Genomic DNA, 22,324 nt, shown 5'->3' with positions numbered 1-22,324 from the left:
TATTCATTTTTAATCCTGTTATATAAATATTTCTAAACCACTGCGAACAAGATTGAGGAATATGAATATTTATATTATGAATATATATGCATATGTGTATAATATACACATATATGTATATACATGCCTCAAACCACAAATAAATTTTACACAAAAGAACAAACATAAACCTATTAATCAGGATCCTTCAACACATTCTAGACAGTATACTCATGTAAGGGAAGAGACTATATCTGATGGTTAAAATTACAGTTTTAATAGATTTCTATGCCAAAATATTATTTGAAACAGTTTTAAAATAAGTAAATGATACTGGTCCATTCAATTTTTTACCAGTGTTTACTTAGCAATTCTTAAAATATGATTCAGAATCCCTGGAGACCCAAGACCCTTACAGGTCTGTGAGGTTAAAACTCTTTTCACAAGCTATTATTTACCCTTTCCACTCTCATTCTCTCATGAGTGTACAGTGTAGTTTGATAAGCTACATGAAGTGGAGTGATGATGTCTGTTGGCTTACAAGCTAACAGAATGTGCACTTGGTATTTCTGTATTCAAAACTGTGTTTTAATTTCTAACATGGTAAATATTGATAAACATAACTCACATAAACAAAAGTTCTTTGGGTCCTCAATAACCTTTAAGAATTATAAAGGGGTCTTGAGACCAAAATGTTTGAGAACTATTGGTTTAAATTACGAATGAGTTTGCTGTTTTCAAATCAAGCTCATTTGCTAGTTTTTAAGAGTAGAAAGAGAATTATAAAAGATAGCAATTTTGGAAAAATGATCAAGCAAATGCAAGACATGCTTATAAAAAAAGTAATACATTAAATAAAAAGTTTAAAGAGTACAAAGATGTATTAACACAATTAAAAGAATCATAATAAGCAAGAACTCTGAAAATATGAACTGAGTAAATAAACTTAATAATTAGAAAGACGTGATACTGAGTCAAGCACTACTTTAAAAAAAAATTAAGGGCAAGCCTTGTTCTCCTGCAGTAGACTCATCCAAAACCTCTTGTAGTCCCTTTTTTAATAGAGTCAACAATTAGAATGGTAGATAAAAATGTTTTCCTTTAGCAAAAACAAAACCCTAACTCTTTAGTTAAGTTTCTAAGTTAACCAAATAGTTGCTCAAAGAAAAAAACAGGCAGTTTTAAAATATATTTCCTAGTGCACTTCATACTCTTTATTTTTCAAAAGGAAAAATCATTTAGAAAAAGAAATGTACCTGAAAATGGCAGGGTTGCAGACATGCTTTGGATCCAACGCTTCTCCCTGTATAAATTCATAGCACAGTCCATTATTGAAGGTACAGTAGAGTTGTGGCGCGCAGCCATGAGCCTGTAACACTCGGAAACTCTTCACTTCCTCATCTCGATCGACTAACAACTCAGTCTTATTGCCATAAATTCGCACCAGGACTACATCTTCCATTGTATTACCCACATAACAGCCAATAAGTTTATTTGTGATTCCATCTGTGAAAAGCTGCCCAAAAAAAAAGAAAAAATGGGGAGGAAAGCAATTATATACTTTTAAGGAATTGAATATGAGATAATTTGTAATTAATACTAATTAAAATATCTTAACATAAACTTTTGAATTTTAACATGTCTATAATTTTAATTCTAGATTAAAAAAAAGGAATTCTACTGTTTATTATCTCGTCCTTAATTCCTATAACATTGTCTTTTTTGATTCAAAAGTGTTAATTATTCCACCTCTAGTATGTCCATAGTTTGTTACCTACTGTATATCAGTCTACCTTGTACTGCAATCATTGCAAATGTGTGTGTGTGTGTGTGTGTGTATATATGCGCGTGCGCGCACGCGCACACGCGCGAAAAGGCTGAAGACAGGGACACTGCCCTCTTCCTAGCTTGGTATATGACATAAAAAACGGTTTGTAATAATGTTCACAAGTTTAAATACACAAACATCATCTACCATAATTTACAATGTAAATCTCCAACTTATAAAATCTGAATTTTAAAAGTTACTTAACATAACATGCGTTAAATAAGTATTCAGGTTATGGTAATTTAAACTTGAATACTAAGCTAAAAAAAGAAGTGCAAGCTTAATTAGAGGTAGACAGGTAAGTAGAGATTTCTATATTTTCTAGAAGAGACTTTTGGGATTTTTTTTTTTTTTTTTGATGTCTTCAGAGTAGCTGAATTTTTATTTCCAAAGACAAACCACTCAAGCTGCAACTTGTAGATAAAACTTTTTGAAGTTTCAAAGTGTACTTGCATATTAAGGAATATAGACTCCTTTCTTCCATGTCACAAAAATAAATCTTGAAAATACTCATCAAATTCTTCTTCCTGTGATTTTTCATCGGTCTCTGGTACTGGGCCTTTCCAAAGTTCAGATTCTGAAGTACTTTCTTCCTCATCAGAGTTTCTGTTTACAGAGTTTTCTGATTTCTTTGAGGATGAATGTCCTTTATCCTTTTTCTTAGAGGTCTCTTCTGCAGAAGATAATCTGGATTTTTTGTGGGATGACTCTTCACAGTCTTTTTTGATTTTATTCTTTGTTTTTTTTGACTTGACTTCTTTTCTCCTGTGATGGAAATTTAATTTAAAGGAACATTCTTGGCATAATCTTAATTTAACAAGTGCATTTCTCTTTTCACCATGCTCAATATAGCCAAAATTAACTTCCCAACTCTTTAAACCTTCTTTTTTATCACAATATTTATTTCCACAGGAAAACTGACCTTTTCCTGAAATTACTTCTTTTTCTACTCGCCACCTAAATCCAAACTTATTTTCTTTGTATCTACTGAGATCTGCTATGCAGTATTCCTTGAATAATTTATCATAGTATTTCTTTGCAAGTCTCTTCTCCCAATTCATGTCCATTTCATCCTCCTCATTCCATAGGAATCTATGATTTTCTCGTACAACATCCATGTCTGTCTTGTCATTTTCCCCTAATCTCCTGAAATCTTCTTTTTTGCCACCATAGTACAAAATATAGTCATTTACAAACTTTGTGTGCCTTTGATAAGCATCCATTGCTATGAGATGAAACCTTCTATTTCTTGCTTCTTCCCTATCCAGCAATTCTGCTGCAACTTGTTTATGAGCCACCTTTCCATGGTTTTCTTTCTGAAATGGCTTTTTGAGCAGTAAATCGTCTTCAACTGTCCTTTTTTTCCTTTTGCTAGATTCTCCGCAGTGTTCATCATCACTAAAATCAGAGTCATAACCTCCATGACCATGCATCTCCTCCCAGCTCTGTCAAGTTGGCCCGCTGCGTCGTCGCTTCCTCCTTTCTCTACGGCTGCAGCGACGACCCACGGCCTGAGAGAGCCGCTGCAGGGCCACTGGCGTCCGCTGCGGCAGCGAAGCTTCCCCCCCGGCCGCCGCCACAGCTACCCGCTGCCCGCCTCTGGGATTTTTTAAGAGCATTAAGTCAATACTTCAAGGCCTTTTTTTTTAGATCTAAGCACAAATGGCACATTAAGAAGTAAACAGATACAAGTTCTCTAATTCTATTCAAAAATTCTATCTTTCATTTTTTTCTATACTAATTTGACAGGAAAACTAACTCTTCTATTTACCCAGTTATAATTCAGAGATTTTGGAGGCTCTAAAGTGAAATAAAAGGACAAGAGGTACAAGTGAAAATAAGAGTTAAGAATATTTTCTTCTAAGACAACTGGAAAGAAAAGGAAAAAAAGGACAGAGAATAATTTAAATGTATATACTATAACTAATACCTGAGAAAGAGGGCAAATGTTTCCATTTCAATTAGATTGTTGTAATGATACCTGAAAAGGCTTTAGATCTTCACATGAAATTTTGAAAGGAACTATTTACTAAAGTTAATATACATTTGACGAGTTTTTATAGAATGGATTTTTATTACATACAAGGATGGACTACTACCCTTATTCACATATGAAGTAATATAAAGAGACTTATTTTTTAATATCCATATTTTTTAGGTATGTTAGAGACATAAACTATCACTCTCCTAGATTTCAAAAAGATTGTATGCAGTAAGAAATTGACAAGAAGCATATGCACTGAAACTAAATGCCAATCATTTTATTAAAACCTGTGTTGAAAATCATGTTAAAAAACAAAAGATCATGTTTCTTATTACAATGCCATATCATTTCATGTTATTCTGTAACTTCTTCAGATATCATGTGGAGAGAAAATATTTCAATTACTATAATAAAGATTGAGAAACAGTCCGAAATGCTTATAAATGACACTTTATACTCAAATACCAGGGCTTGAATCTGTTTTCTGTATTTTCATAGCAAATAGTAGATACTTAACACTTCCCCATATAGTTATCAAAATTGTGTTCTTTACCTAGTTTTTAACAAACGCATTCTCTCTTGCCTATAAAATGTGCATGCTGTATTGTGCATTTATGTGTATACATACAGAAACATACAAGTAAGACATATGCACTTAAAGGGCCAGGGATAGGTAATAAGATTACTGAATACAGATTACTGAACACTATTATAGATATTTATAAGTATGACAGAATCTCAACTCCAATTATACTAACCCTAACACCCTATATTGTACAACAGGCACACACATGCAATGAAGTGATTGTCATAATAAATTCCTAGGGTAAAAATATAAATATGAGTAATATAACTTCATATTTATAAAAAGTTCATGTATAAATAAGCATAAAATGTCTGCAAAGATATTCAATAAAAACCTGAGGTAGTTTAAATCTTGTTCCTTGTTTCCAAGTAGTTTAAATTTTTTCTTTTGGCTTATGTATGTTTTCTCACTCTTTTTCTGCAAGGAAACTAGTTCACAAGTGAAACAATAAAATTAGTGAGATGAAAAGGAGCCCAACAACTAGGAACCAACTTGGCACACACAGCAAGGCCTTGAGGTTCTGTTGAACATAAACAATTTCACAGAACACCAACGTCAGATGAGGCCTCTCTGGGGCCATAAAGGATCAAGACAAAAACAAAATCACTGTAATCATGTCTGAACGTAGATAAAATTATGAAATTTTCCTAAACCACAAAAATGACCAAACATCCCTCTATTCTGGCTAATTTGAGTGACTGCTGTTCCTTTTCCAGTCACAGCTTTGGCAGGCTTCATTCCTCCAGGCCTCTAGGTAAGATTAAGATATCCACACAGGGGGCTGGCACAGCCAGTGGCTCAGGCGGTTGGAGCTCCGTGCTCCTAACTCCGAAGGCTGCTGGTTTGATTCCCACATAGGCCAGTGGGTTCAATTCCTCAAATCCCGCAAGGGATGGTGGGCTGCGCCCCCTGCAACTAGCAACGGCAACTGGACCGGGAGCTGAGCTGCGCCCTCCACAACTAAGACTGAAAGGACAACAACTTGACTTGGAAAAAAAAAAAAAAAATGAATTGATTTAAAAAAAAAAAAAAAAAAGATACCCACACAGTCATAGACTTGCCCCACTTCCTTCCTTACAGCACCCAACTGAGGAAAGTTTGTTTCCTTGAACACTTCCCCAAATCACCAAACTCAAATCCTATATAACTTCTTTCTCACAGCCAGTTCCTGAGATCACCACCATTCCCCATGGTAGAAATTCTCCCTATTACAGTGAGTAACAGTCCAAAGCTGTTCGGCTATAGATGTGTTCTTGATGGTTTCTCATGGAAAACACTGACTTTAAGGATGTATGGATAATGCTCTTTGCTCTTGGATAGTTCCCACCTCATATATAAACTTGCAAGTGATTCAATATGCTGGACCTTTCCAAATATACAATTAAAATACACTACACCATATACTAAGTACACAACACTACATGTATACTAGAAATGTAAAATTACCCATCAATGGATGGGGTACCAGACTAGTACAAATTTCATGAAGTTCCTTTTCACAGGGTTTATCCTGCATTGTTGGTCAAGTACTTAGGATAGAACTATTTCAGAGGATGAGGAGCTACGAAGCAAGACTGTTTGAGCTTGAATTCTAGCTGAGTTTTCTACAAGTTGAATAATCTTAGGCAAGTCACTAAACCTCTTTGTGCTTCATTTTCCTCATGTATAACATCAGCATATTAGAATCTACTTTATAGCATTGTTATGTGGATCAATGAGTTAATATACATAAAAGCACTTAGAGTACCTGGCACACACTAAGCTCTTAACAACAAGTATGTGGATAACTACATACAGAGGGTGCCAAAACAATGTATACATATTTATGTGTACATACAGAACCATACATGTAAGACATATGCACTTAAAGGGATAGGGATAGGTAATAAGATTACTGAATACAGATTACTGAACACTATTATAGATATGTGTAAGTATGACAGAATCTCAACTCCAACGATACTAACCCCAATATTTTCTATTGTACAACAGACACACGTGCAATGAAGTGATAGTCATAATAAATTCCAAGGGTAAAAATATAAATATATGAATAATGTAACTATTCACGGTGATGGTAAAATTACGCTGATGGTAACCACTTGAACCCTCCCTCTTCATCCCCCACATAAAGTTTTCTTCCTAGGTAATTCTTTCTTCTGTTTCTCCATCCCTATTTCCAACAGTCAAATCTTGTCAATTTCTTATCTGCAGGATTTCAATAGCCTCACTGGTCTCTCTTAGGCCAGTTTAACCACCTTCCTGCCCTCTAAAAATATTCTCTTTCTTCACTGCCACCTGCATAAGATATCTAAACAACATTTAAGAATATGATGATTGGCAATCTTCAAATGGTCCCACACTGCTCAGAAAATAAAGTTCAAGATCCTTATGGTATGCAAGTTCCTTGATATCTCTTCAAGTTATCTAGTAATCTACTTAACAAACTCACCCTTCTATTCCTTCACTTAACTTCCAACTTCCTTTAAAATTCCAATACAGGAGTTATCTCTTCTAGAAGACAGTCCCTAAACTCAAGTAAGGCATAAATACTTCTCAGTGTTTGCTAGTACCCTACACATAGCATTTACTAAAATGCACTGTAATTGCTTAATTATATTTGTCACTCCATATTATACTGTGAATTCTTCTGAGGCTTGGAACATATCGAAAGAAGGAAAAAAAAGTAAAGGCGATAAAATAGGAATGCAAAACAGATGAATTGAACAGAAGGTAATAGTTAAGATAGTAGAAAGAAAATCTGAACTACCTAAATAGTTACATTAAATGTAAAAGAACTAAATAATCCAATTAAAGGCTAATTATGGAAAAAAACAACTATAAATGCGGCTTTCACAAGAGACATGCAAAAGAAAGCTGATGTAGTTACATCATATCAAACAAAATAGAGCTTAAGGATATAGTCCTGAGGATAAATAGGGACATTGTATAATGATAAAAGGATTGATCCAACAAGAGATAACTGTTTTAAATGTGTATGCATCCAATAACACAACTTCAAAATATACATGGCAAAAACTGACATACTAAATACATTCCACAGTAATTGTTCAAAACTTGAGCACATCTTTAAATAGCTGATTTTTTTAAAACAGGAAAAAATCACTACGTGTACAAAAGATCTGAACACAATTTAAAATCCTACATAAATGACATACAACACTGTACCCAAGAACCGAATATGCATCCTTTTCAAGTCTACATGAAATATTACCAAAATTAACTATAGGCTTGTTTATAAAGCAAGCGTCAATAAATACCAAATGATTAAAATCATTCAGATATTTTCTCAAACTACAATGGATGTGAGCTAGACATCAGTAACACACCACACACACACATCAAATAAAAATGGTTAAGATAGTAAATTTTGTATTTGCTTTTTGCCAAAATAAAGAAAAAAAAATTCTCCCACTTATTTGAAATGAAGCAATGAACATGAAAATCCACAGGATAAAGAAAATAACTACAATGGTAATTAGAAAACATTCTGAACTGAATGATAAAAAAGACATATCAAAATCTGTGGGTGCTTATAGGAACATGTAAGTACAAATATTAAAAATTTAAAAAGCAGGTAAGACATCCCAGATGGTGGAGTAGATAAATACTGTGCCTCCCTACTTCTGTGAATACATTATAATCACAACTAAATTATACAACCATCAACCTGGAAAACCATCTGAAGTCTAGCTGAACAGTTTTATAACTAAGGATATAAAGAAGTCATGTTGAGATAAGTAGGAGAGGCAGAGATGCAGAAGGGCAAGCCCCAAACCTCCATGTGATAGATGACAATCAGGAGGGATATCCTGGCAGCAAAGGTCCCCCTAGAGAAACGAGGGACCTCAGCCTCGCAATGGATTCTCCTGCCCAGAGTACTGGTGCCAGGAAGAGGAGACCCAACAACATCTGCCTATAGAAAACAGTGGGAATTCCATCCAACCAAGTGGGATGGAAGGCTGGGGGAAACCCAGACATCATCTTAAAGGACACACGCACAGCCTCACTTGCACACAGATACTCACCCTGGGATCTGGTGGAGGTACAGTGACTCAAAGGGGTCAGAGACATACCGGGAGAGACCGAGTTGTGTGGTTTCGGGGAAAGGACTGGAGGGACTATCCATTTTCCCTGTATAGGGGGTCATCCTGCCGCGCAGCCAACAGACAGGCGCTATCTTTCCTGTGTTGAGCCCTTCCCCCCAACATGGCCAAATCTGAATCTGAAGTGGTCTGGTGGGTTCCACTGCTCCACCGCGCTAACTCCTGGGGGCCCAAACCTACGCAACTCCCCCAGCTCGGAAGTATTTTCTCAGGGAGCAGCCAGCCCCGTCCACATTGCACTTTCTTGGAAAACTACTGGGTCCGCGTGACTCCATGTGCTGAGACTTTTGCCGAGTAGTTCCAGGCCCAGGACTGGCACCAAGCCACAATCTACATTAACGTGGTAAACACAACTCTTCCACTCTAGTGATTTCCTGAGACCCTGCCTCACCCAACTTGTATACTGCATGAGGCTTTATCGGGGATGTGTGACGTGGAGCATTTCCGTTGTGATCAAAAAATATGGTGAATGCTGCTGCTGAGTGCCATCCAATGGAAAGGCAGGGATCTTCAATACAGCAAGTGGCACGTCGAACCTTAGTAACTGTGTGTGACAAGTTTCAACTTGTTTGGTGCAGTCGGGTGTGAGCTACAGTTGAGAGAAAGTGTGTGTTGAAGTGTGCCGTAAATCATGGATCACGAACAACACATTAACATGAAATTTTGTTTCAAACTGCAAAAAAGAGCTAAAGAAACACACGAAATGGTAAAATTTGTTTATGGTGATGCTGCAGTGACCATGAAGATGGTTTACAAGTGGTACTAGCAATTTTGTAATGATTGTGAATTGATTGAAGATAAGGAGAGATCTGGATGTCCTTCAACATCAAAAACAGCCTGAGAAATGAGCAATTCATCCCCCATCATGACAACATTGTGTCCCACATCGCTTCTGTACAGCAATTTCTGTCAAATAAAAACATTACTGTGTGCCCTCATCCACCTTATTCACCAGATCTGGCACTGTGCGACTTCTGGCTCTTCCCCAAAGTCAAAATGACCATGAAAGATAAGCGTTTTGAATCGATTCAGGACATCAAGGCAGCCAGGACAACACAACTAAAGACACTCACAAAAGAGGACTTTCAGAACTGATTCAGAAAGTGGCAAGAAAGATGGCATAAGTGTGTTTGAAGAGAAGGGGAGTATTCTGAGGGGAATTAATGGCAATGTGTCTCTCACTGTAATAATTTTCTTATTTATTTAAAGATTTACCGCATTGTTTCATCACACCTCATATAACAATCAAATGAATATCTGCATACCAACAAACCATTTTTAAATGATACCCTTTACATTAATATCAAAAAGCATCCAATTCCTAGAGGGAAAAAAAATCAAATGAAACGAAAAATCTCTATATTAAAAACTTCAAGTTTGAGAGAAATTAAGGATTTAAATAAATGGGACATACCATGTTTATAGATTGCAAGACTGAATATTGTTAATTTAGTTCTTGAAGATCTATAAATTCCACAAAATATCAATCAAAATCCCATCTGTTTATCTGGTATAAATTAAAAAGCTGAGTCTTTAATTTACATGGCAATTTAAAAAGTCAAGAATAGTCAAGACAATCTTAAAGAAGAACAAAGCTAAAGTTCTATACCAAGGACTATAGAAACTATACCAGGTAATAAGACCTATAGCAAATTTGACAGTAATCAAGACAATGTGGTAATGGTGCAACAGACAAAGCAGACCAAAGGAACAAAACAGAATTTGCAATCAAATCCACATACAATGAAACCTGATTTATCACTAAGGTGACACTATAATGGAGAAAGATGGTCTTTTCAATAAATGAATAACTGATAGCCATATGTAAAAAAATGAATCATGATCCCCTCCACCTCACACCATAAATGACTCCAGATCAAAATGTAAAGTATCAAAACAATAAAACTTCAAGAAAACACTGAGGAATATCTTCATGACTTCAGCATAGATCTCAAGACACTAAACGTGCTGCCCATAATGAAAATTATTGAAAAATTGGTCACCCGAGCTCTGATGGAGGTAAGCAGTAATATTTTGAAAGAAATCTTTTTTTGTTGAACAGCAGTTCTCAACAGTGGGCTTAAAATATTCAGTAGATCATGTTATAAACATATGTGCTGTGTCATCCAGGTTTTGTGTTTCCATTTATAGAACACAGGCAGAGTAGATTTGGCATAATTCTTAAGGGTCCAAGGATTTTCAAAATGGTAGACGAGCACTGGCTTCAACTTAATGTCATCAGCTGCATTAGCATCTAACAAGAGAGTGAACCTATCCTTTGAAGCTCTGAAGCCAGGTATTGACATCTCCTCTCTAGCTATGAAAATACTAGATGGCATCCTCTTCCAATAGAACATTGTCTCATCTACATTGAAAATCTGTTTAGTGTAGCCACTTTCATTAATTATCTTAGCTGGATCTTCTGGATAATTTGCTGCAGCTTCTGTATCAGCACCTACTGCTACAACTTACACTTTTATGTTATAGCTTCTTACCTTAAACCTCATGCACCAACCTCTCCTAACTTCAAACTTTTCTTCTGTAGCTTCCTCACGTCTCTCAGCCTTCACAGAACTGAAGACAGGGCCTTGCTCTGGATTAAGCTTTGGCTTTAAGGGAATGTTTGATCTATCTAGACCACCAAAATTTTCTCTATTATCAGCAATAAGGCTGTTTTGCTTTCTTAACATTTGTGTGTTCACTGAAGTAGTACTTTTAATTTTCTTCAAGAACTTTTCCTTTGCATTCACAGCTTGGCTAACTGGCGCAAGAGGCCTAGCTTTTGGCCCATCTCAGCTTTCAACATACTTTCCTCACTAAGCTTAATCATTTCTAGCTTTCGATTTAAAGTGAGAGATGTGTGACTCTTTCACTTGAACACTTAGATGTCATTGTATTAATTGGTCTAATTTCAATATTGCTGTCTCAGGGAATAGGGAGGCCCAAGGAGAGGGAGAGAGATGGGAATGGCGTGTCAGTGAAACAGTCAGAACATACACAACATTATTAAATTCACCGTCTTTATATGGGCATGGTTTGTGATTCCCCAAAACAATTACAATAGTAACATCAAAGATCACTGATAACAGATTGCCAAAACAAATATATAAAAAAGTGTGAAATACTGTGAGAATTATTAAAAGTGATAGAGTCATGAAGTAAGCAAAGGCTGTTGGAAAATAGTGCCAATAGATTTGCTCAATGCAGGGTTGCCACAAACCTTCAATTTGTAAAAAATGCAGTTATCTGGGAAGTTCAATAAAGCAAAGAATAATAAAACAAAGTATGACTACAGAAAATTAAATAAAATCTCTTAAGTCTATTATATGCATTCTCAACAGAGATGGTATCATCACCAAAGGGTCAAAAATTGGTTCTTGAGGGAGAAAAAAAAAACTTAGATATTACAAGGTTTGTGGCTATCCAAAGCTCAACCCTACTTAACAAAATCCTATTCTTTAGTATTCCATTTCTCCTGTTATGTAGAAATTAACATAATTTAATTTTAATTAATCTACTTTTAGCTTTCTTTTCAGAGAGTAATTATAAAAAGAAACTGGCTTACATACAACATAGAGATATTCAATAAACGTTTGCTTATGTAGACAGATTATAAAGTAACTTGAAAATGATCAAGTTGTTGGACAAGAAAACTATGGCCTAAATAAGTTTCAATATTTATTCAAAGTTACAGTGACAGGACAGGTTAAAAACCTGTTTCAGGGAGATCAAGACCACCCTCAACTTTATGGGTTCCCTAGCATGACCCTAGACTAATTGCTAACACATTATTTGGGGAAAGAATAAGAGGCATAGGATGATAAAACCCCTGATGCCTCACTGTTTGTCCAATCACTCATAATATGAAACAGCAGGCATGTTGCCATCTGTCACAGAAGTAAAAGTAAATGACTAGAAATGAGAGCTCTAACCATAGACAAGTTGAGTCACTCCACCACAATAAAGTTCAAAATAATGTGAAATTGTCTAAATGCACAATTCCCTGACTGTTGTTAGCCAAACTGCCCCCCCCCCCCGAAAAAAAAAAAAGTAAGAACAGTTTCAGGGTGGAAACTGTTGCACTGACCCGGATTTCAGCCGGTCTAATCCAACATCAGGCTGCTAACCTCAGAACCATCTTAAAAGAGAGAATCATGCTGCGCAGCAGATAACTGCATAAGCACCTCTGTTTACCAAGATGATTCAGGTGGCAAGGGGACAAAAATCAGGCAACTACTAAAACCAGGGGATATAGTATAAAGTCGTCGTCTCACTTTTGGATCAATATAGCCAGCTCCCTAAAGAACCTTTATTAACATGGCTCGTAAAATGGTTAAGTTAGGAGCAGTCTATGGTTTGGAAAACCACAGCATGATATGGCCTAATGAAAGACCCACAGCTCACTGCTAAGCAGGCCTGAATGGCTGTGACAAACCCAAACATAGAGCAACCTAATCCCAACAAGACTACTAGCTTACACAATAGATAAAAAAGAGCTAGAAAGTTTGTTTACCCTGAAAAGGAGAAATGTCCTGTCCCTCCACATGCAAAGTGGAATGAATACTCCAGATAAAGTTGACTGCTATGCAGCAGATGCAGGCCATACCAGACTGGCTTTATATGTAAGGACCAGGATATCCAACCAGTTAATACGCCTGCCCCCAGGTCCTGGTAAATACTGTGATAAGGTCCTTCTAAATGGGTCCCCGTGTAACTTTAATGTTAGCATCACACAAAAAACTGTTCAGAATGCTGTATTCAATTTGCTATCTCAAGCTTCCTTTTATGGGTCTTTGGGATGATACTAAGAAAATTAGAATTGTTCAAAAAAAAAAAGCAGAAAGGATAAGGGAGATGGCAAATCTATCTGTCCCAACAGAGTGGAAGCTTTTAGTGGTTACTGAAAAACTGGATGAATAAAGCAGACATTGATGGGGTTGAGGCAAAAGTTTTTAATAGAGCATTATCAGAGATTGGGTGGACTGATGGGAGCTACTACTGGTCTCCCAGCATTCAAGGGCCCCAAACAAATCCCAAACAGGGAAGCAGATATGTATTTATTTATGGTCCAGCGTAGGGGTGTCCAAACTTTTTCAACGGTTTTCACCAAGGGCCACATGCGGTAAAATACACCAACAGCCAGGCCACTCACTCAAGGTGAAGTACGTATTGCCTCACCTGGTTTATTTAAGTAAACTAAATGTATTTTTGGAATTTGCTGCGGGCCAATTAACAATGGATCTCGAGCAGCAGTTGGCCCACGGGCTGCAGTTTAGACACCCGTGGTCTAGAACAACCAATTAACTACCAAATTCAAATGAATGAGCTTCCTCAGGCCAATAAAACAGTAAAGACAAGTTTCGATTATTAAGATAATGCCTAATAAACAAGCCTAAAAGATGGAAATTAATACACATCAATTAACTGTTTTGTGGAATAAACTATTGGATTCCACCATCTTCCAAAATAACAAAATTAACAAAATATCATATCATATTCATATCATATCATATCCATGGCAAAATATTTTAAATTTGGTATCAGGCATTGGACAAGGTATAAAAGAAAGATACTCTCTAACACTGTTTTGAGAAGTATAGATACAACTTTTGTAAGAATTTGGCAATATCAAGGTGTGAAACAGCATGATAGTTTTATATGCAGACTTGGCTTGGCTATGGTATCCACTTATTCAATCAAACACTAATCTAGATGCAACTGTGATGGTATCTTGTAGATGTAGTTAACACCTACAATCAGTTGACTTTAAGTAAAGATTCTTCTCCAAAATCATAAAGAGCCTAATCCAATCAGTTGAAGGACATCTAAAAGCGAAACAGGTTTTCCTGAAGAAATTCTGCCTCAAGACTACAGACAGCATCAACTCCAGCCTTAGAGTTTGTAGCTCACCAGCCTGCCCTATAAATTTCATACTTACCAGCCTCCACAGTTGTGTAAGACAATTCCTTGAAGTAAATTATATATATGAGATTGTTTCTCTGGACAACTCTGACACATGCAATTTTTAACCTTTTAATTCCATTAATAAGAATTTACTTAGAAGTCTTCCGAAATATATGTATAAAAGCAGTTTATTGCAATACTGTTTTTAATATCCAAAAAATAGAAAACAATTCAATGTTGCTTTAAAAATATAGGGCAGATTACATATTCTGACAAGGGAGGATGTCTAAAATATGTTATTTTAAAAAGCAAGATACAGAATAACTTAGTTACGTATACAACATGAATATAATTACATTTACTGATATTTATAAACACAGGTTGATATGCACACTGGTAATTCCATAATCTGCTCATTTTTTATAATTTCAAAAGAAACTGTTCACAAAATTACCTGTTGGGAGAATGACTTGGAGTAGAGGAAGTTTGACTTTTCACATCTCATATACAGTCTTATATATGTTTTAAATATTTTATTAAGGGAATGTATTACCTATACTAATTTGAAACAAAATCAACAGGTTTAGATAGAATATGAGCCTTTTTAATTTTCTTCTTTGTACTCTTCAGAACTTAAAATCCTTATTTAAAAAATTAGGTCACATATTTAACATGACCAAATACTGTTTGTAGCTATCAGAAATTACAGTCGATACCATACAAACATGGGGTTATGAAAGGTTATATTTAAAAAAGAATACAAAACTGTACATATCGTATGATTACAACTATGTAAAATAAAAACGGAAGAAGTATAATAGAAGATAATAAAACACCGGTAATTTTTAAATAAAATATGGGTAGGACATTTGTTTTCTATTCAAAGTTTAACATTGTAATACATCTTTTTAGTAAAACCAAATTATTTCATGTTCATGTAGTAAAGGAAATTCATGTACTTAATCAGTATATTATTTTCTCAGAGTACTAACTTGCAAAACATGAGTAATTCAAATTATTGTTAATTTTTTTTTTTAAATGTTATTGTGATACCACTAGAAAGACTGAGAGGTTAGGACAAGGGAAGGAAAAAGATATTCTGGGTTGCTGGTAACATTTTCTCTTTCCCTGTATTTGGCTTACACAGCTATTTTTTCTACAACAATTTATGTTTCATACATTTTTCTGTATGTTTGTTGTATCTCACAATTTTTTAAAGAGTGACAGAAAAGTATCTATTTATAGCCCATCTGTTATATCAAAGAGTAAAATAACTCCTTATAAGACAAAATCATTAGAAATACCTCTGATTCCTTACACATCTTCTATTACCTCATCTCTGTCACTAACAAAAAACAAAACAAAAATCCGTAAGATTCCCTCTTCCCTCACCTACAAGCAATTAACAAGTCCTGCACATTTATTTTCTGAAATGTCAAATCTGTCCCTTATTCCCTTCTCCAAGGCTACTGTCGTAATTTGGGTCCCAGCACCTCTTGTCTGGACTAACAACACTCTCTCCTAGATTAATTCTTTCTCAAACATTTTTAATACAATACAAAGCAAGAAATATAGTATTTATCATCTAATTTCAGTACATACTAGACAGATACTTTTATATACAACTAAAACAAGCTTCACAAAACAATACTCACCTTAATACTTGCAAGGCTCTATGATCTATCCTATCACATGCCATTTTAACTAATCTATTTAAATTGTAGTGGTTTCAACCCACTATATTGATTTATCATCCTATTAGTGTGTGGTAACCACCAGTTTCAAAACAAATATCCTAAGTGACCACTTACTCCTCAAATCAAAACATTTCCTTCAACCAACAATGCCACTGCCTACATCGTAGCCTGCCACTTCTCTAAAACATACATGATATATACCTCACCTACTTAAAAACATTCAATGGTTTCCTATTATGTCCTAGATAATAAAATACAACCTCCTAATTGAGGTACGAAACCTTCATATCTCACCACTCCCTTTCTCAAAAATCAGTCCCTTCGTTTTTGGTCACACTCCATTCTGCCCAAAATACTCAGTCTTGCTTTGTGAAAGTAGTTTTCTTTGCCCAGAAATGTTTCTCCATTCCATCTGATCATAACTTTCCTTCAAAGCTCAGCCTAGGTACCCTCCTCTATGAAGTCTTCCCTCCTACATTCTCCTATGCCTACCTTCTGGTACAGTTAGTTGTACAAAGAAATGCTGCTGGAAATAGCGTATCTAGGACAAAAAATATACATCAGAATTATTAAATTTTAGGGGCTTACAATTCTTTCAGATCAAGTTTTCCACTTATAAATACGGGGAGGGGTTTGGGAAGGAAGAGAGATGACAGACTGGAGGCATGTAACACTAAAATGTGCTATGCATCATTTTATATATTTCATTTAATTCTCAGGATATTCTACTATTAGTAGTAAGGTAATAAAATCCGTATCCGTGGTAAAATTACTATTAGTAGTATAATAGTAAAGTAGTAGTACAGTAGCAAAATCTACTATTTTCTACTTTTCTACTATTTTCCAAGGCAGACAGCAATCCCATTTTATAGAGATTTAAAAACATGCCAAAGGTTACAAATGGCTGGCGTCAGGATTCAAAAATCATCCTTTCCACCACATATGCTAAGGCCCCAAGGAGAGGTAAAGTGATTTGCTTAGTCCAAGTCACACAGCTGTTAATACCTGAAAATGAACTAGAAGGTTAGGCTCCTGTCTTTTTAGTCATGTCTTACTAAAACACAAGGTAACCTATCAAACATTGTATATCTTTGATAGGAGCCTATCAAACATTATACATCTCTTAGCCATAGTCAATATAGTCTTAGGTCCTACCACCCACTTAAATGCATTATTATAAAACACTGAAAAAAAAGAGAAGATACAGGAAATAGAAAACTGGACCTAACCACTGATATTAAAAGTTATGCCGAATAAAAACTATGACCCCTTATATGTATCTATAGGACTCAAGGTTCCTATGAATATTGTACCCTTCTGGCACCCTTAATATATTAAATTTATCTAAGACTCTTCTGAAACTTATATCATATAAAGTAAGGAACAAACTCATCTTTTTAAAAATGGGAAGGAAAATTAATTATTAAATTAGAACACTAAAAGAAATGCAATTTAATAGAGCAACTGTACATATTTGGCTTTTGATTCATTTAAAATAAAAAATATTCACTATTAAATATCACTAGTAAAATAAAAGGTGTTACAGATTTTTAATAGAATATTTCAGTAACTACTTCAAGGGGATATAAAAACTGCTACATAGCTACACAACCTAACACAAGTATTGGTTTCCAAGATAGTGTATGTATACTTAAAAAAATAATATTAAGGTTTCAAAACTATGCATTCAAAAACATACAAAAACTTGTGGAACAGCAGAACAGTATGCTTTTTAAATGTTCTTGTGTAATCTTTACCTGTGAATAAAATTTGAACGCTCGTTCCAAAAACACTACACTATAATTATTTTCTTATTTGTATTGCACATTAATTGGAAATTTCAAAGAAGAGATGTGTTGTTCGTTTTTTGATTCAGGTATCCAATATATAGTAGATGCTCAGTAGCAATAATAATTATGAGAGATAGGGTTTATTTCATTCTCACATAAACCTTTTGCGGTAGAAGTATTTGGATCCATTTTATAGCTTAGAAACATTAAGTAACTTTACCAGGATAACAAATCTAGTCACAAGTACATAGCCGGGACTCAAAACCAGCACTATGTTCAAACCCCATGCTCTTAACCACTATAGTATACTGTTTATTGAAAAACTAAGTTACTATAAGGTAACATATACAAATGATCTCATTGAGATCCTGTAACAAGAATAAATGTTTTAAAACGACAAATCATAATTAAGGTCTTTCTATCCTACCTTTTCCAACATCTACTACAGGCCCCACATTAAAAAAAAAAAAAAATTCACATAATAACAAGTTAATGAAAAAAGCATTGTCCAGCATTGCAGAGAGAAAGATCCAGAGACAACATACTGGAACATTCCAAACACTGATTCATCAACTTTTTTAGAAGGAAAAACAATTTTAAGAGTCTCCTGAGAATTATTCTTTGGGCCTAAGAGATCTCACCTGATTCTTTATTCCTTTATACAAGCACTAGCCAAATAGAGACAAATTAAAATTCCACATCTTCAAATGAGATAGGGAATTGTTATGTAACAAAAGGAGTAACTATCTTAAAGGAAAGCTGAAGTGAATCCCTTTTCTAAAATAACGTCAAATGTGTAAAAAGTAATATAAACTTATGTTCAGGGGAACTTAAAATCTTTTTATGAGCCAAAGCTTTTATTTTTAAGAAATTAATTTATCACAAACATGGCTTCCCTGATTTAAGTTTAAACTTTTCTTGATCAAGATCCATTCATAAGATGGGTTCTCATTCCAGATCTGCCATTTACAAAGTGGAAGTTCAGTTTCAGTAACTATAAAATACATGTTAAAAGTCTATATCTACCTCACAACACTGTTGTTGGGCTTCATAAACAGTAAAATATTATTAAATACAAAGCAATCAAAATGGTATTGTTTATACCTACTCCGCCTATTCTAAGATACTATACACCAAAAAGCTCACCACCCCTTTTATACTTATTCTTTTAATCTTGTACAGATAGAAAAACGAAGTAATTAAATTTATTAAAACCTTATCTAAAATGAGGTTCTCTATTCCACGTGTCTAAGTCTTCAGGTAGACTGGGCCTTCTACCATTTTGACTGCATTAAAGTCTTTTGTGCTTGCTTTTGGAAATTGTTATGCTCTGAATAGTTCAGCTGGCAGGAGTAATTGCCAGGTAAGAAACATAATAAGCTTCTAAGGTATGTTTAAGGCATATTTTAAATCACATAAAAATTTTAGAAAAAATGTTTTTGAAAAGAAACGGGTTATATGTGTTACTGATCCAACTGTTTTAATCTGTTGATTATATGATACATACTTCCACTCCTGAAATGTGTGATTTTTATCTTTACACTTCAAAAACTAAAACCAAATATAAAAAAAAAAAAATCCCATTGAGATTAAGTAAATCCTGAAGCATCATAAAAGCCGAGTTTGTAGGGACCTAGAATGTGGGAGTCAAATCTAAGTTGAGAGATGAATAACCACCTATTCAGCTTAGTAGTTGTCCCAGCTTCTGAATCAAAAGCTTTGCTAACACATGGAGGGATTGTATTTCTAACTAATAATCATCCTTTAGGCAAAATTAAGTGCTAGAATTTACCTTCACTTACAAATAAGTATATTAGAAGTTTGGCTTATGAGTTGAAAGGTCTAAAAGTCAGAAGATGCTACATAGACAGAAGATTCAATCTCAAGTACTTGCCAACAATCAAAAACAGTTTGATGTTTACCACAGTTTTGTCCCCCCCCCCCCCTTTTTTTAACCTATATCCTGGCTTTACTTCCCTTTCATAGGAAAGGAAACAAAAAAAAGGGAAAGTACCTACCTAAACGATTGTTTGGGAGCTTAAATGATAAAAAATATAGATCACCTAATCCAAACCTAGCACATAGTACCTCATGGTAGCTATTCCTGTTCTACAGACAAATACATCAACAGAAACTCCAATGGTCAAAGCTTCAAACTTTAAAATCTTTGCTTAAAAAGTAACTGCTTTGCAAGCACCAGTTAGTAGCATGCCTTTAATTAGTATGTTTAATTAATAACCGACTGACAGAATACAAATCATTTTGATAAACATAAAAATCTTCTATAGCAAACTAGTTAATGAATAAAGAACAAAAGCCTGGTGTTTCGATTAATTTAATTTTCCTTCATTAGATATATATTTTTTAATTACAAATGAAAATCATTTTGTATTCACTATGTACTATGTAGTTAGCTAATAAACACTCCCCTAAAATTTCAAGAATTTTGTCTAACATTTTTTTCAAAACGTATGCTCAAAACTCTTCTAGGAATTAAGAACTGAAACTAACACGAAAGAAAGCTTGAGTGTCAGGAACTGTTCTGGGCCCTAGGACACTGTTCATATTTTATTCATCTTTGTATATAGGTGGCTACTTTAGCAAAGAATCTGAGATACTGTTCATAACACTGCAGAATAATTTAGTCAACAAAACAAGGCAGATTAATTGGCTACTTCAAGTGATAGTCTTACATTATTGCTTAGATTTGAAACAAACCACAAATATCCTACCCTTTAAAATGATTTTGTTTTGTGTGCAACGGAAAAGAAGGTTCATTTTCATATAGTTCCTGAAACTCCAAAACTTAAAAATGAGTATTCAAAATAAATTTCAAGTATACTAAATCATAACTTATTAGAAGTTATTACAAAGCGCCTAGATTCTTAAGAATTTGTTCTCCTAATTTTTGTCTATGAATACAGTGGGCAAGAGAAAGAAATATTCACAAGCCACTGATCATTCTAACATAAGATAGTTACTTTCACTACTACGACTGAAAAAATTCATTAATATGGATCCCAATAAAACAATGTGTGTAGTGCTCCCTAAGAACACAATCTAGTAATGCACGGACATGGTTATTTTGAATCGAATACTTTCGCCAATTCGAGGACTTGAAAAGGTAAAACGCAGGGTCAGGCATAAATGGGAGTAAACCGTTGGGGGAGGGGAGAGAAGGGAAAGGAAAAGATCAGAGAGGATTAATTACTGCATCATTTGCGAAAAGAGTGGAAAAGGTTGCTCGGGCCGATTGGCGAGGACCCCTTGCAAGGGGGGAGGGGCGGAAAATGTTCATTTTGCATTTAAAATGGACAGGGGAGTGGGAGGAGGGGCAACTATCAACAAGAATCCTCCCGGCGTGGAATGGGTGCGTCACTTACGTAGCCGCTTTTACCGAGAAAATATGCCCCCAGAACTACCTTAATCAAGCAACTGTGAAAGAAGGGGGAGTGACCTTCCTCGGCGTGACGAGGAAATACACGGTCACATATCAAAGGACTGAGGGAGAAGACATTCCCGTCAGCTCTCTCCGGTTATCCGGGAACAGAAGGGACTGTGAGACCACCCAGGGCTTCGTTAGGGTCGTGAAAGACCCAGGGCTGAGGTGTGGGCGTTACCTGCAGGGTCACCTCCTGAGGGTCCCAGTGCGGCCGCAGGTGTTGCAGGAGTCTCAGGGCCCCCTCCCGGCAGCGCTGCTCCTCCTGATCCTGAACCGTGACGTCCAGCTTGGGGACCTCCGGGGAGCCGGGAGGGACGTGTATGTAATTGGCCATGGCCCAGGCGACGGCAGAGACTACCACGACGACGACCGCGACGGCGACCACGAGAGCGGCGGGCGCCGACAGGCTGGTGGATCCTTCCGTCCCGGGGCGCCCTCGCGTGAGGGCTGGGGGCGCTCAGACTGACGGGCGAGCGGTAGGAGAACGATTGGAGGCGGCACTCCTGCCGACCCAAGTCTGGACACCGGCTGAACTGAGCAGTGGTTGTTCACGCGAAAAATTCCTCTCATCTGCGTTCGACCGCCGGTGACCGCGGAGCATGCCGGGACTGGCCTGACGATGGCGTCACGCGCGGGGCGGAGCCTCTCCTGGCGTCAGAGCGGAGGCGGACTTTCCAGCCGTTAGCACAATGGGCCAGCTGTCTGGAGCTAGATTCCCCTGCCATTATCAGTCTACCCTGCGTGCTGCTGGTCTGAAAAACGCAGACCTCCCCCCTCCGGAATGAACCCGAGCCCTGCCAACACCCGAAAGGCATTGAAGCTTTAGCTCACCTGATCATGAGGGTCTTGGGGTCTGGGTTTGAGGTAGGGATGAGTTTTTCTGGGAAGCTGGGACGCATCCTGAAATAACCAACAGATCAGCCTCTGAATTTGGCCTGAGGCTGGACAAGATTAATTGGGTCGCTTTGATCTGGGAGCTGCTGTGTA

The 22,324-nt window shown here is 36.1% G+C and overlaps 2 protein-coding genes across 2 annotated transcripts in view; both read right to left on the bottom strand.

The window, feature by feature from the left end:
* The window catches only part of ETNK1 (ethanolamine kinase 1), a 57,045-nt gene extending 35,093 nt beyond the window's left edge, over window positions 1-21,952 (bottom strand). Inside the window, exons 1-2 of the mRNA XM_019737892.3 lie at window positions 21,516-21,952; window positions 1,236-1,495 (exon numbers count right to left, since the gene is read on the bottom strand). Of these exons, the coding sequence (XP_019593451.1) occupies window positions 1,236-1,495; window positions 21,516-21,671 (416 nt within the window). The 5' untranslated portion in view covers window positions 21,672-21,952. The remainder of the gene's footprint in view (window positions 1-1,235; window positions 1,496-21,515) is intronic.
* LOC141570130 (protein FRA10AC1) lies at window positions 2,171-3,418 on the bottom strand. The gene has a single exon (XM_088798388.1). The coding sequence runs from the start codon at window positions 3,238-3,240 to the stop codon at window positions 2,293-2,295; it is 948 nt and encodes a 315-aa protein (XP_088654514.1). The 5' UTR covers window positions 3,241-3,418; the 3' UTR covers window positions 2,171-2,292.
* Window positions 21,953-22,324: the final 372 nt, after the last annotated feature.

The sequence above is a fragment of the Rhinolophus sinicus genome, chromosome 1 (genome assembly GCF_057876585.1).
Source record: "Rhinolophus sinicus isolate RSI-liver-muscle chromosome 1, RSI-T2T, whole genome shotgun sequence".
Classification (NCBI taxonomy): domain Eukaryota; kingdom Metazoa; phylum Chordata; class Mammalia; order Chiroptera; family Rhinolophidae; genus Rhinolophus; species Rhinolophus sinicus.
Note: the sequence above shows the minus strand (reverse complement) of the source record. Positions and strands in the feature narration are given on the sequence as shown.

What these genes read in the sequence shown, in the direction of transcription:
- LOC141570130 (XM_088798388.1), bottom strand. Translation starts at nt 3,240, where the DNA reads ATGCATGGTCATGGAGGTTATGACTCTGATTTTAGTGATGATGAACAC.